Source organism: Scyliorhinus canicula, chromosome 11 (genome assembly GCF_902713615.1).
Source record: "Scyliorhinus canicula chromosome 11, sScyCan1.1, whole genome shotgun sequence".
Taxonomy (NCBI): Eukaryota; Metazoa; Chordata; class Chondrichthyes; order Carcharhiniformes; family Scyliorhinidae; genus Scyliorhinus; species Scyliorhinus canicula.
The window spans coordinates 8,374,610-8,390,319 of NC_052156.1; the positions used below are offsets into that span (position 1 = coordinate 8,374,610).

Genomic DNA, 15,710 nt, shown 5'->3' on the forward strand with positions numbered 1-15,710 from the left:
TCGGCCCATTCCGTTGGCATCTGCTCTCCAAATAAACATTGACCTCTTGCCATTCACCTGCCTTGTTCCTGCACCCCTGCACATTGGTTGTATTCAATGGGGTGGGGGATGGGGCTACTGAGAAACTTCCCCACCACCCTGCCCCTGACCCCCACAAATTCCCTGTCACCTGGCTCCTGGCTCTTTATTGCAATGGTCTGGATGCAGTTCCAGCAGTGGCCACCCCTCATGGCGGCGCCTCTGATACCAATGACTGCCCCCAGCTCTTGGGAGACAGGGATTCCGCCCCATATGACGGCGTAGGTCCCACCCTCAGCCATTTAACGCTCCTCCGAGGACCGAAAGGAGAGGGGAGCGGGTTTCCTCCATCTTTATTTATGGATAATAAACCTCACCCACCCATCAAATCCTTTGTAAATGAAAAAAAATGAAAATCGCTTATTGTCACAATAGGCTTCAATGAAGTTACTGTGAAAAGCCCCTAGTCGCCACATTCCGGCGCCTGTTCGGGGGGGTGGGGGACCAGGGTGGTGGGGAGTGCAAGGGAGATGGGTGAGGGGGAGCTCTCAGTAGATGGGAAACCAGCTAAAGTGGTGCCCATTGACACCGAGTTACGTTATTGAAGATCCCAGTTTGCAGATGGGCAGCACGGTAGCATAGTGGTTAGCACATTTGCTTCACAGCTCCAGGGTCCCAGGTTCGATTCCGGCTTGGGTCAGTGTCTGTGCGGAGTCTGCACATCCTCCCCGTGTCTGCGTGGGTTTCCTCCGGGTGCTCCGGTTTCCTCCCACAGTCCAAAGATGTGCAGGTTAGGTGGATTGGCCGTGATAAATTGCCCCTTACTGTCCAAAATTGCCCTTAGTGTTGGGTGGGGTTACTGGGTTATGGGGATAGGGTGGAGGTGTTGACCTTGGGTAGGGTGCTCTTTCCAAGAGCCGGTGCAGACATGATGGGCCGAATGGCTTCCTTCTGCACTGTAAATTCTATGATAATCTCTGTCACGAAACCAGAGGAGACGTTGGAGTCAGTGGTCTGCAGAGCAATTTGGTAATTGTAACAAGGATGGTGCGACCAAACATATAACATGCCTTTGTAAACCTGGTTTACAGCCAATGAAAGACTTTGTACTGTTGTAACGTCGGAAACATAGCAGCCAATTTGCAAACAGCAAAATCCCACAAATAGTCAATAGAACAGAAAATAGTGGAAAACGCCAGCAGGCGCGTGGAGAGAGAAGCGGGGTTAATGGATCGAGTCCAATAAGACTCTTCTTTGGAACTATAAAAGTGATGTGAAAGTGATCAGAAAATCTGCTCTAGTTTTGATAGTTAAATATTGGTCCGCACCTGGAGGAACGTCCTCTGCTCTTCAACGGCACGGTGGTTAGCACTGCTACCTCACAGCTCCAGGGTCCCAGGTTCGATTCCCGGCTTGGGTCACTGTCTGTGCGGAGTCTGCACGTTCTCCCAGTGTCTGCGTGGGTTTCCTCCGGGTGCTCCGGTTTCCTCCCACTGTCCAAAGATGTGCGGGTTAGGTGGCTTGGTCGTGCGAAATTGCCCCTAAGTGTCCAAAAAAAAGATGTGTAGGTGAGGTGAAGGGGTTATTGGGATAGGGCTGGGGGACTAAGCTTGGGTGGAGTTCTCCTTCAGAGGGCCGGTGCAGACTCGATGGGCCGATTGCCCTCCTTCTGCACTGCAGGGATTCTATGATCCTATGAACCTGGTGGCCTTGGGATCTATTACGTCTACCTGCCAGGTCTGTGCCCCGATCTTTCAGCTTGTTCGGAAGGCGGCACCTCTGACCATGCAGTACTCCCTTCAGTGCTGCACAGGGAGTGTCAGCTTGGATTCTTGGGCTCAGGAGTGGGTCGTGAGCCAATGGGCTCCCGACTCGCGGGTTTTGCCCACTGACTCACAGCTGACCGGGGAAATGACAGCGACACGAAGAGCAAGCGCTTGCCGACTCTATTGTACCTGGGCAGACATGATGGGGTTGTCAGTGCAAACATTGTCTGCTGATTACTATGCTCTGTCCTCTCTGGTTGCCAATGAATATTTTATGCACCATGTTTCTCCAGCGTGACACATTTACGCAGAATCACATTTATTCTTTCCCTGCATCTGCTGAACGTGTCAAATTAGGTTGATTTTGATTTGTTGCTGTTATTCCAGCTCGGAGAAGCCAGCGACACGCGGACTGAGAGGCTGTCAGGGTAGTCGGGAAGAGCAGATCACTCCTGATAAATACATAACCGCTTTGCAAAGTCATTTATTTTCCGCCTGGGTGAAGCTGGCTCCAAGGCTCTGGATTAAAAATGGGTAATTTGCAAATCCTTGTAGCGAGGTGAGGGTTTTAAATTCTTCATTCAGCAAGCCCTTCAAGAGCTGAAACAATAAAACCTCCACAAAGATATGTTTTGTGCTGAATACGCCTGGATTAGTAAAGTACGCTGCCGCCTGCCAGTTTTTGATGGATTGAATCAAAAGTTCCAGACATTTGACTTCACTAGGGATTTACGCTGTTTGAATCCAGAACAGAATATGGCTAGAGCGGTTTAGTTCATTAGAATATTATCCGTAATGGCAGAAAGTGCTGGGTAAGCACAACAGGTCTGGCAGCATCCGTGGAGAGAGAAGCAGAGTTAAGGTTTCGAGCCCGCGAGGCTCCTCTTCAGAACTGAAGAGGGATAGAAATGTGATGAACTGTAGACTTGGAGAGGGAGATGGGGTGGGATGGAAAATCAGTGATAGGGTCGGAGTTAAGGAGGGATTGACAATGATGTCACGGGCATGAGAGAAAGGGCCTGTTAATGATGTCATTAGGGGCTGAAGAGTGTTAACAGTGGCAAAGGTAGGATAGCAGAATGTGTCAATCGGAGATCAGAGGTCAGGGTTCAGCGGGAGTAAAACTGAACAACAAGGGCCAGGGGGGAGGGTGGAAATTGTGTTGGGACAAGCTGGCGGAACCAAATAGCAGGGGTCTTACGGTGAAAAAGAAGGCTTTTAGAACATAGAACTTACAGTGCAGAAGGAGGCCATTCGGCCCATCGAGTCTCCACCGACCCACTCAAGCCCTCACTTCCACCCTATCCCCGTAACCCAATAACCCCTCCTAACCTTTTTTTGGTCACTAAGGGCAATTTATCATGCCCAATCCACCTAACCGGCACATCTTTGGACTGTGGGAGGAAACCGGTGCACCCGGAGGAAACCCAAACAGACACGGGGTGAACGTGCAGACTTCGCACAAACAGTGACCCAGCCGGGAATTGAACCTGGCACCCTGGCGCTGTGAAGCCACAGTGCTAGCCACTATGCTACCGTGCTGCCCACCCACTTGTGCTACTGTGCTGCCCACGGTTGATTAGAATCCTATGCAACATGATTGTGGGCCGGACAGTGGCGCAGTGGTTAGCACTGCTGCCTCACGGCGCCGAGGACCCAGGTTCGATCCCGGCCCCGGGTGACTCAATGTGTGGAGTTTGTACGTTCTCCCCGTGTCTGCGTGGGTCTCTTATTGGAGAAGATTAGGGCTGTTTTCCTTGGAGAAGAGAAGATTGGAAAGAGAATCCAGACCTTGAGGAGTCTGGACAGAGTGGACGGGGAGAAACTGTTCCTGATGATGAAAGGATCGAGAGCCAATTGAAAGTGATTGACCAAAGAAGCAACATCGGCATGAGAAAAGGCTTCTTTACACGGCGAGTGTTTAGTATTTGGAATGTACAGCTGAGGAGCATTATGGAGAGAGACACACTCATGGCGTTCAAAAGAGAATTGGAAAGTTAGCCGAAAGAAAAAAAACACTTACACTTCTACGGAGGAAAGATAGCGGAGTGGCACTAGGTGAAGCGCAGAGAGACGACACAGGCAGCATGGGCCAAATGGCTTTCTCCTGTGCTGTAATCATTCCATAATTCCGTGATTAATTAAGGAGCCAAGTGCTTCTGGAATCCCGTGCAAGGGGATTGAATGAAATGAAAAAAATGAAATGAAATGAAAATCGCTTATGGTCACAAGTAGGCATCAATGAAGTTACTGTGAAAAGCCCCTCGTCGCCACATTCCGGCGCCTGTTCGGGGAGGCTTTTACGGGAATGAGAAGGGACTTGGTGCACTGGAATAAACAGGAATGGGTGACCTTGCAGAGTCGGAGTAAAAGTCTTAGTCGTTGGAATTCCAGAGCGTGCACAGGGATGAGTTTTGACCCATTGGAATTCTGTGACCGAATTATAATTGTGCTTGGAATCAGTCACTGTTTATCTGGAGCTGACTGGAGTGACCCATTCCTGAACCTATTTCATTCTAATAAGGCAGTGTGGCTATTTAAGCAGGTGGAGGTGAAGGAGGGTCATTTGAAATAATTCAACACCAGCCTAATGTTTAGCGGAAAGTGGATTGCCCGGCAAAATGCCTTTCTAACTGGCTGCCTGCTGTTAGGGTAATGGGTCCAGCCTACACTGAGTAAATAAATTCTTACAGCGAACTTGGACATCTTATTATTTCTGTGTGCGCGTGCGTGTCCCCATATGGCGCTGTTTTCTTCAAATGGTTTAATTAGTAACAGAATTATGAGTCTCCAAGGGATTCATGAAATAACGCTTGTGTTTAACCATTTGATGACCTGCGAGCTTTTGTGAAAAGAAAGGGGGTTTTCAGTTCCTGGGCTCCCCACCTCCTTTTCTAAATGCCCAATTATTTCATAGGCACTAGCCACACTGCCGGCAGTGCCAGGGTATCATGTTTCGCTGGAGCAGAGATGACTGAGGGGCGACCTGATCGAGGTGGACATGATTATGAGGGGCATGGACAGGGTGGATAGGGAGCAGCTGTTGAAGAGTCAGTTATGAGGTGACACAAGGTCAAGATCAGGGGCAGGAGGTTGAGGGGGGATGCGAGGAAAATCCTTTTTACCCAGAGGGTGGTGACGGTCTGGAACACACTGCCTGGGAGGGTGGTGAGGGTCTGGAACACACTGCCTGGGAGGGTGGTGATGGTCTGGAATGCGCTGCCTGGGAGGGTGGTGACGGTCTGGAACACACTGCCTGGGAGGGGGGTGACGGTCTGGAATGCGCTGCCTGGGAGGGTGGTGACGGTCTGGAATGCGCTGCCTGGGAGGGTGGTGAGGGTCAGGAACACACTGCTTGGGAGGGGGGTGACGGTCTGGAATGCGCTGCCTGGGAGGGTGGTGACGGTCTGGAATGCGCTGCCTGGGAGGGTGGTGACGGTCTGGAATGCGCTGCCTGGGAGGGTGGTGACGGTCTGGAATGCGCTGCCTGGGAGGGTGGTGAGGGTCAGGAACACACTGCCTGGGAGGGGGGTGACGGTCTGGAATGCGCTGCCTGGGAGGGTGGTGACGGTCTGGAATGCGCTGCCTGGGAGGGTGGTGACGGTCTGGAATGCGCTGCCTGGGAGGGTGGTGAGGGTCAGGAACACACTGCTTGGGAGGGGGGTGACGGTCTGGAATGCGCTGCCTGGGAGGGTGGTGACGGTCTGGAATGCGCTGCCTGGGAGGGTGGTGATGGTCTGGAATGCGCTGCCTGGGAGGGTGGTGACGGTCAGGAACACACTGCCTGGGAGGGTGGTGACGGTCAGGAACACACTGCCTGGGAGGGTGGGAGAGGCTGGAACACACTGCCTGGGAGGGGGGTGACGGTCTGGAACGCACTGCCTGGGAGGGTGGGGACAGTCAGGAACGCACTGCCTGGGAGGGTGGTGACGGTCAGGAACACACTGCCTGGGAGGGGGGTGACGGTCTGGAATGCGCTGCCTGGGAGGGTGGAGACGATCTGGAATGCGCTGCCTGGGAGGGTGGTGACGGTCTGGAATGCGCTGCCTGGGAGGGTGGTGACGGTCTGGAACACACTGCCTGGGAGGGTGGGAGAGGCTGGAACACACTGCCTGGGAGGGGGGTGACGGTCAGGAACACACTGCCTGGGAGGGTGGTGACGGTCTGGAATGCGCTGCCTGGGAGGGTGGTGACGGTCTGGAATGCGCTGCCTGGGAGGGTGGTGACGGTCTGGAATGCGCTGCCTGGGAGGGGGGTGACGGTCTGGAATGCGCTGCCTGGGAGGGTGGTGACGGTCTGGAATGCGCTGCCTGGGAGGGTGGTGACGGTCAGGAACACACTGCCTGGGAGGGGGGTGACGGTCTGGAACGCACTGCCTGGGAGGGTGGAGACGATCTGGAATGCGCTGCCTGGGAGGGTGGTGACGGTCAGGAACACACTGCCTGGGAGGGTGGGAGAGGCTGGAACACACTGCCTGGGAGGGGGGTGACGGTCTGGAACGCGCTGCCTGGGAGGGTGGTGACGGTCTGGAATGCGCTGCCTGGGAGGGGGGTGACGGTCTGGAATGTGCTGCCTGGGAGGGTGGTGACGGTCTGGAACGCGCTGCCTGGGAGGGTGGTGACGGTCTGGAACACACTGCCTGGGAGGGTGGTGACGGTCTGGAATGCGCTGCCTGGGAGGGTGGTGACGGTCTGGAATGCGCTGCCTGGGAGGGTGGTGACGGTCTGGAATGCGCTGCCTGGGAGGGGGGTGACGGTCTGGAATGCGCTGCCTGGGAGGGTGGTGACGGTCAGGAACACATTGCCTGGGAGGGTGGTGACGGTCTGGAACACACTGCCTGGGAGGGTGGTGACGGTCAGGAACACACTGCCTGGGAGGGGGGTGACGGTCTGGAATGCGCTGCCTGGGAGGGTGGTGACGGTCTGGAACACACTGCCTGGGAGGGGGGTGACGGTCTGGAATGCGCTGCCTGGGAGGGTGGTGACGGTCTGGAATGCACTGCCTGGGAGGGTGGTGACGGTCAGGAACACATTGCCTGGGAGGGTGGTGACGGTCAGGAACACACTGCCTGGGAGGGTGGTGACGGTCAGGAACACACTGCCTGGGAGGGTGGTGACGGTCAGGAACACACTGCCTGGGAGGGTGGTGACGGTCAGGAACACACTGCCTGGGAGGGTGGTGACGGTCAGGAACACACTGCCTGGGAGGGTGGTGACGGTCAGGAACACACTGCCTGGGAGGGTGGTGACGGTCAGGAACACACTGCCTGGGAGGGTGGTGACGGTCAGGAACACACTGCCTGGGAGGGGGGTAGACTCGCGTTGCCTCACATCCTTTTTAAAAAGTACCTGGATGAGCACTTGGCCCATCATGCCATTCAAGGCTATGGGCCAAGTGCTGGCAAATGGGATCAGGTGGACAGGTCAGGTGTTTTTCATATGTTGGTGCAGACACGATGGGCCTAAGGATCTTGTCTCCGCTGTGTAATTCTGTGATACGGTCCAGTCATGTTCCTCTCCTCCCAGGAGTTATACTTAGCTGCGTGCCCTTGGCGAGTGGGGTGATCCCAAAGTTGGGGGGTGGGGGTTGGTGTGTGGGGGGGGGGGGGGAAACACGTAGCGGGAAGCCCTTTAATTCGATTATAATTTCTCTGAATGACGTTCCCAAACTTTCTGGTTTTCCGACTCGCGCCCACATCATCATTTGCATTCACGCCGAATGCGGGCACAAAATTGCGTCACGAAGATGTGTCCAGATGAGGTGTGAATGGCTGGACTGCAGCCGCCTAAATGCAAAGCGAAGGATCACTCCGGAAAAAGGCCCAACCAGGAAAACAGAAACAGAAACCATAATGAAGGCAGAGGTTCTGATTGTTGAACTCCACATTGAGTCCAGAAGGTTGTCGAGTGTCGAGTTGAAAGGTGCTGTTGCTTGAGTTGACGTTGAGCTTTAGGCCAAGGACAGAGAGGTCAGAGTGGGAGCAAAGTGCTGCATGAAACTCAGGACCATGCTTGCAAATGATTTCCTATTTCTTTGGCCACATCCATTATTTCATACATACTGTTCCTTTTTATGCAGGTCTAAACCTCCTTATTTCTCTCTTCCCCCCCCCCCCCCTCTCCCCCCCACCTCTCCCCCCCCAACCTCTCCCCCCCCCACACCTCTCCACCCCCCCCTCCCCACACCCCACTTCCCTCCTTGCGATAGATGTTCTCTGAACAATCACCCAAGATAAAAGCAAAATACTGCAGTTGCTCCAAAGCCAATTCTCTTCCTGCACACCTAGTGCTCACTGAGGCAGCCTTCCTTGTGTTTCCATAGCTCGTAATTCCCGGAACGGGTCGCTCGTCTGTCACTAGGGGCTCATAGCTTGCGGGACTCCATCCCACATCAAGCCAGGCTGACCAGGAGTCTCCCCCGCTCTTATCACCAACCATTGGCGTGTTTGGAAGGATTTACAGGTTGACATTCTCAACCTGTTGGTCCACATTACGAACGCACCTTCCTTGGCCATCAAGTCCTGGGGTGGGACTTGAACCGGGAGCTTCTGGCTCAGAGGCAGGGAAGCTACTGACTGCGCCACAAGACCTCCCGACACTGGAGGCCTAGAATGAAGAGAAAATGATAGAAAGATCCTGCGGGTCGGGTAACACCTGTGGAGCGAGAAACCGTTCCCGATGAAAGGAGCATTTCCAGCATTTTATCCTGATAAACAGCTGGCGAATCCAGCTGGCGAATTTAAATGGATCACACCAGGGTAGAATCGTACAGTGAGACAGCACGGAATGAGGCCATTTGGCCCGTCGGGCCTGTTCTGTGGAGTAGCTATGTCACGAATAGAGGCTGGCATTTGAACTCGAGCTTGAGCAACGGCGGGGGGGGGGGGGGGGGGGGGGGGGCAGGTTTAGCTCAGCTGGCTGGATAACTGGTTCCTGATGCAGAACGAGGCCTCCAGCGTGGGTTCAATTCCTGTCCCAGCTCAGGTTATTCATGAAAGCCCCGCCTTCTCAACCTTGCCCCTCGCCTGAGGTTAGACCACCCCCAGTCAACCCTCAAAGGGGAGAGCAACGTTTGGTCATCTGGAACTATTTCACTGCAACATCTGAGGTGCTATCTTTCCGAGGGGGGCATGGGACCTCTGTTCAGGTGGGGCCGAACAGAGCCCTTTGCGTAACTCAGACAAGGGCAGTTCGAGTGTTCACCGAGTGTCTCGTCAGTCAGCACCGTCACAGAACGGTCAACAGGGGGCGATCTTGCTGGGGTAATTGGTTTCCAACAGCTGAACTTGGCGGCAAAGCACTTTGGGGATGCCCTGGGGATCCGACAGGCTCTATATAAATGCACACTCGTCTTTTTTTTTTCTGGAACTTGCCCCAAGAGGGAACAAACGATTGATAGAAGTTTACTGAAGGCCTTGGCCCAAGTTTGTGAGTCATGAATGGGTCACGAGTCAACATTCTGATAGGGTGGAAGGCACGGCAGGGGTGATGGTGCAAGGAATAAGTCTCTCTCTTTTTCTTTGCAGATTAAGGTGGGAGGGTTGAAGTTCTCCCCCGGAGATCTGCACATCTACTCGGACAGCCTCCTCACCATCCCGGCGGCCTTGGGAATCGGGGGAGGCGGGGCCCTGCTGCTCCTCATTATCGTTATCGTCCTCATCGCCTACAAGCGGAAGTCACGTGATGCCGACCGCACGCTGAAGCGACTCCAGCTGCAGATGGACAACCTGGAGTCTCGGGTAGCTCTGGAATGCAAGGAAGGTGGGAGCTTAAAACCATCTGTTCCCCCGAAAAAATGCAACCCCCCCCCCTCTTTTCCCTCCCCTGAAGGTGCTGATATTTGGGTGCAATTCTATAGTATTTACAGCACAGAAACATGTTCAGTGTTGGTCTTCATGCTCCACGTGGATCCCCTCCTGCCCCACCTCATCTCACCCCATCAACAGAACCTTCCAGTCCTTCCCACTTCGCCAGCTTCCCTTTGTAAACGTCGTCAGCAATTGGCCTCAGACCCTCCATGTGGTAGCTTGGCTGCCGTTCCATGGGTAGAATCATTGCATGGTCACAGCATGATAGAAGCAGGCCAATCGGCCCGTCATATGAAATGAATGAATGAAAATCGCTTCTTGTCACAAGTAGGCTTCAATGAAGTTACTGTGAAAAGCCCCTAGTCGCCACATTCTGGCGCCTGTCCGGGGAGGCTGGTACGGGAATCGAACCGTGCTGCTGGCATATCTATGCTGGATTTCTGAGGGTTCAGCTCACCTCTTGCCACCCTCCTGCCTTTTCTATGTCACCCTGCCATAGGTTCCTCTTCAGACATTGACCCAGTTCCCTTTTGAAAACTCCAACTGAATCTGCCTGGAACCTCACACTTTCAGGCAGCACGGTCTAGACCCTGACCACTCGCTGAGTAACAATGTAATTCTTCATATCATCATTGCCTCTTTCGCCATTTAACTTGTATCCCCCGTTTCTTAATCGTTCCACCAATGTGAACAGGACCTATTTTCTGCACTGCGTTTCCCCAGTCCCAGGCTCCCCAATCAGCAGCGATCAATCCCGTCAGTTTGCCCACATGAAAACTTCGATCAAAGTCACCCTTAACCGAGGGAACACAACCCAAGTTTACAAAGTGTCTCTTTGTCCTGTAACCCTTGGTGTCCAGGTATCTCTCTCGTAGGTCTCAGTCTATGACAGGGCAGCACAGCAGCACAGTGGTTAGCACAGTTGCTTCACAGCTCCAGGGTTCCAAGTTCGATTCCCTGCTTGGGTCACAGTCTCTGTGGAGTCTGCACGTTCTCCCCGCGTCTGCGTGGGTTTCCTCCGGGTGCTCCGGTTTCCTCTCGCGGTCCAAAGATGTGCAGGTCAGGTGGATTGGCCGTGCTGAATTGCCTCTTAATGACCAAAAAGGTTGGATGGGGTTACTGGGTTACGGGAAGGGTGGGGGCGCGGGCTTGAGCAGGGTGCTCTTTCCAAGGGCCGGTGCAGACTCGATGGGTCGAATGGCCTCCTTCTGCACTGTAAATTCTATGATCCATGAGGTCTCAGTCTCACTCGCTCCAAGGCGAATATATTACCCTGAGGCCATGCCGCCCAGAACTGAATTTAGTATTACCAATACACTACCTGCCCTCCAGCCTATTGGCATGTCTTAGGCTGGATAGCGATGTCCAGGTAATTTGTTTGTTGGAAGCTTTCCAGCTGAGCCCATTAAATACTTGCAAATGGGTTGTCAGAAGGCTCATATTGACTGCGCAGCCCAGGGCTTTCCAGATTCACCGCACTGTCCAGTTGCCCGGCGCATGAGGTCTTCAACAATTCATATGTAATCTAATGAAACATCCCAAGGAGTTCCACATTAGATAACAAAAAGTGACAATGAGCCCCCTTGGGAGAGATTCAGCCAGGTGACCAGAAGCTCGGACAAAGAGCTAGGTTTTCAGGTCACGGTGAGATAGCCCACACGCAGCAGACGAACTTGGACCGAGCTCTTGTCTGGGGTCTGTTATGTTCGGGTCACTGCACAACACAGAAAGAAGTCGGGAACCAAAGAGAAAATGCTGGAATAAAATGCAGAAAGGGGTCTTTTGGCCCATCAATACTACCCCCTCACAATAATTCAGAAGAAAGCACCTACATTTCTCTTTTTAAAAGTATACTTATTGAGATTTTACGTTTTTTTCAAACCACGCAACAATATTACAAAATGATCGCAGTGAGCAAGGGATGAAACAGCTGAACATACAGAATGCAGTTAACCATGTTAACTGGCTCGATACAATCGTTAGACACAGCTAAATGTCTCAACTAGCCTCACCAGGGACCAAGGGAGAAACAAGATGAAGCCATGTAACGTTGTCAAATGATGCACGCCCTGCCGCCGCCAGGCCCTGCTCGCAATTACCACGCGTGTTCGCTATAACATTTCCGCTCCCATGTTCAGGGGGGCACCAATACACATCTCCCTCCACACTAACGCCGACAGAGGCTCCAATGACACACCACAGCTTCCTCTCCTCGTGTACCAACCCCGTCTGCATCCACGCAATCACCCTTACAAAAGAAAAACACTATTGAAATCGGGCAGCCAATTTGCGCACGCACAGCGATCTCCTGAAATCGGCAACGGGATCTTTTTCCTGAGGAACATCGACTGTACGGCTGCAGGATAGCGGGAGATTGGCAAAAATTCTAGAATTTGTTTTGAATAAATTTAGAGTACCCAAGAATTTATTTTCTTCCAATTAAGGGGCAATTTAGCGCGGCCAATCTGCCTACCCTGCGCATCTTTGGGTTGTGGGGGTGAAACCCAGGCAGACGCGGGGAGAATGTGAAAACTCCACACGGACAGTGACCCAGGGTCGGGGTTTGAACCCAGGTCTGTCCGCGCCGTAGGCAGCAATGCTAACCACTGTGCCGCGTGCCACCCGACAAGAATTCTAGAATTGCACAGCACAGAGAGTGGCCATTCAGCCCAGCTGTGTCGGCTCTGTCAAAGCACTGTCCAATTAATTCCATGACCTTGCTCTCGCCCCAGAGCCCCTTCCCATAGTCATCCATTTGAAAGTTGCTGTTAAATCTGCTCCCACCAGCCGTTAAGCTGCGTATTGCACATCACAGCTGATGTGTAAAAAAAAAACAAATTCTCTGTTGCGGTTCTTATACCAACTGTCTTCAATTTGTATCCTCTCATTATTGAGCCTTCTGCCAGTGGGAACGCTTTCCCCGATATACATTATCAAACTCCAAATCATAACGCCTTTGTCCCCCACAGACAGTACTACCTGAAGCAAATAGGGGCGTTGAATAGATGCTAACCTCGCCAGACAGCACTGAATAAAAAGCAGAATGTTTCTATTCCTCCCTAACTCCCATTTACACAAGGCATTGGAAGTTATTCTTGTTCCCCCCCGTTGCCTGTGCCTTGTTAAGAATGCCTTTCCAAAGGGAAATGACAGAATACGTAGCATGGTGTGGACAGAATGCCCCAGCACCTTCACATAATGAAGCTCTCGCTGGTGACTTCAGGGCCCTTGTTAAATAGTTTGGAGTGATTTAGGTGTTTCACAGGCGCTTTCGCTGGGACTAAGAGACAAATCCTAATTGCTTGTTATCTCCATATCGGGTTGCGGAGATCGCTTCCGAGCTTTCCAGCCACAGAGTCCCAGAGTAGGTAATTGAGACAGGTAGAGTGGTAGAATGAGAGAGTCATTACAGCACAGAAGGAAGCCGTTCTGTTCACCAAGTCGGTGCTGGCTATAGACTATGCAAGGCACGAGTTAGACTACACCGGATTTATTTCTTGATTCGTTCATGGGCGTGGGTGGTACAGGCTGTGCCAGCATTAATTGCCCATCCCTAATGAGTCACCCCCCGCAGGATCGGAGAATCGCCCGGGGCCGCCGGAAATGCCGCCCCCGCCGTGGCAGAAATTCTCCGCCACCCGGGAATTGGCGAGGGCGGGAATCGCGCCACGTCGAGAGGCGAGCCCCCGCGGCGATTCTCCGGCCCGCGATTGGCCGAAGTCCCGCCGCTGGGAGGCCTCTTCCGCCGCCGAGGTTTGAACCACCTCTGGTGGCGGCGGGATCGGCGGCGCGAGCGGGGCCCCGGGGCGATCGGACCCCGGGGGGTGCCCCCACGGTGGCCAGGCCCGCGATCGGGGCCCACCGATCGGCGGGCGGGCCAGTGCCGTGGGGGCACTCTTTCTCTTCCGCCGCCGCCACGGCCTACACCATGGCGGAGACGGAAGAGAATCGACGTCATCACCGGCGCATGCGAGAACCGGAGAAGGCCTTTCGGCCAGCCCCGGCGCCGGCCGGCGGGCGTCAAAGGCCGTTGGTGCCGGTTTTGGCTCCAGTCGGCGTGGTGCCAACCGCTCCGGCGCGGGCCTCGCCCCTCAATGTGAGGGCTTGGCCCCCAAAGGTGCGGAGAATTCCGCATCTTTGAGGAGGCCCGACGCCGGAGTGGTTGGCGCCACTCCGCTACGCCGGGACCCCCTGCCCCTGCCGGGTAGGGGAGAACCCCGCCCCAGTTTTGGTCCCCTTAGCTTAAGGAAAGATGTAGGGTGTAATTCTCCTATTTTAACTCCCAAAGTGCTCCTGCCAGCGGGATATCGGGAGCATTTGCCGCTGGCATTTAGCAGCGCTACCCGAATAGCACTTTGGAACCTTTTTCAGAGGATCGGCTTTTATGTTGGACTTGAGAGGGGAGGACCCAAACACGCTGACAGGCCCCGCTCCAAGAACACCCCGATCTCTGAATAAAGCTGCAGCTCCCCCCCCCCCCCGCCTGCCCCCGCCCACCCTTTCAGGCCCTACCACTTGGCAGTGTCAGTCTGGCACTTGCCTTCAGGGTGCCAAGGAGGTCCGTCAGGGGAGGTGGGGGTCAGGAGGAGCTTGGGCTGGGCTGGGGAGGGGGGTTTGGATCAGGGGTCTTTTCTGGGATGGGGGATGTTTGGCTGGTCTTCCCATCGGTACCCTTGAAAATCATTGAACTGTCTTTCAGCATGTCACGTTTCAGTTCAAAGCCTTCCCTCTGATGTGTTGGAATCCTTTGAAGTCTATCCCAGCATGCCAAGTTAAAAAATCTGTCAGATGAAGGTGAAAGTATTCTCTCTGTTGCCATCAAACCTTCAATCTCCCTCACTATCAATGACATGTCAGTAGAAGGTGAAAGTTTCCTCTTTAATGTGGTGAAAACATTCAAAGTGCTTTTTCACAGTCAGCTTCATTGCCCTTTAACCTTTTCAAGCCTCTGCGCATACTTCGAAGCCAAAAAGCTTCGAACTGCATTGTTTACATTCATAGGCCATTGCCTTTTACAAGCATCTTGATCGACAACTCCAGGTAATTTCAAAGGAGGGATTATGGTTGATTATTTTTATAGCTCGACAGGGCTCCATTAACTTTGAAGTGCTTCCTCTTTTGAGCAGATGTTCTTTCTAACCGCAGATTTTTTTAAAGAGGCTGTTTCTTTGGTTTGAAGAGTACCTGGAAAGAACAGGTACGGGGCAGGCTTCCATGCAGGATTAGCACTCATTCAGGCCAGCGTGACTCCTGGCTGAGGGTGGCTGGTGCATCCCAGGAGGCCAGGGAATCGGGCTTCCTGCTCGATATTGATGTAGAAGTGAAGTTTATTTGGGCGTTTGCACATCACCCCCCTTGCTCTGAGTGAGAACCTCATCAGGAGGGGCCAGGAGACCCACAACGGATTTGATGTCTGCCGAGAATTCAGTTTTTGCCCTTGCGCCAGATTCAGCGGGATTCCAGCTTTGGGCTTGCATCCGCGGAGAATCCCCCCCCCCCATAGTGGTATCGGAGGAAGTCCAGGGAAGTTTCACGGTTGATCCCGTGTAAGGAAGGATTTTATTACGAGGAGAGGTTAAATAGATTGGGCCTGTACCCATTGGGGTGGCACAGTATTCACAGCTCCAGGGTCCCAGGTTCGATTCCCGGCTTGGGTCACCGTCTGTGCGGAGTCTGCACGTTCTCCCTGTGTCTGTGTGGGTTTCCTCCGGGTGCTCCGGTTTCCTCCCACAAATCCCAAAAGACGTGCTTGTTAGGTGAATTGGGCATTCTGAATTGCCCTGAGTGTCCAAAGTTGCCCTTAGTGTTGGGCGGGGTTACTGGGTTATGGGGATAGGGTGGAGGTATTAACCTTGAGTAGGGTGCTCTTTCCAGGAGCCGGTGAAGACTCGATGGGCCGAATGGCCTCCTTCTGCACTGTAAATTCTATGTAAAATCTATGAATTCTCCCTCAATGTGTCCAAACAGGCGCCGGAGTGTGGTGACTAGGGGCTTTTCACAGTAACTTCATTGCAGTGTTAATGTAAGCCTACTTGTAACAATAAAGATTATTATTATTATTAGAAGAATGAGAGGTGACCTTATTGAGACATATCGGATTCTCATGGGGTCCGACAGGG

General features: G+C 53.4%; 1 protein-coding gene across 1 annotated transcript in view; it reads left to right on the forward strand.

The window, feature by feature from the left end:
• Nucleotides 1-15,710, forward strand: part of LOC119973746 (plexin-A1-like) — a 580,418-nt gene that overhangs the window by 496,696 nt on the left and 68,012 nt on the right. Inside the window, exon 20 of the mRNA XM_038812164.1 lies at nt 9,310-9,544. Within this exon, the coding sequence (XP_038668092.1) occupies nt 9,310-9,544 (235 nt within the window). The remainder of the gene's footprint in view (nt 1-9,309; nt 9,545-15,710) is intronic.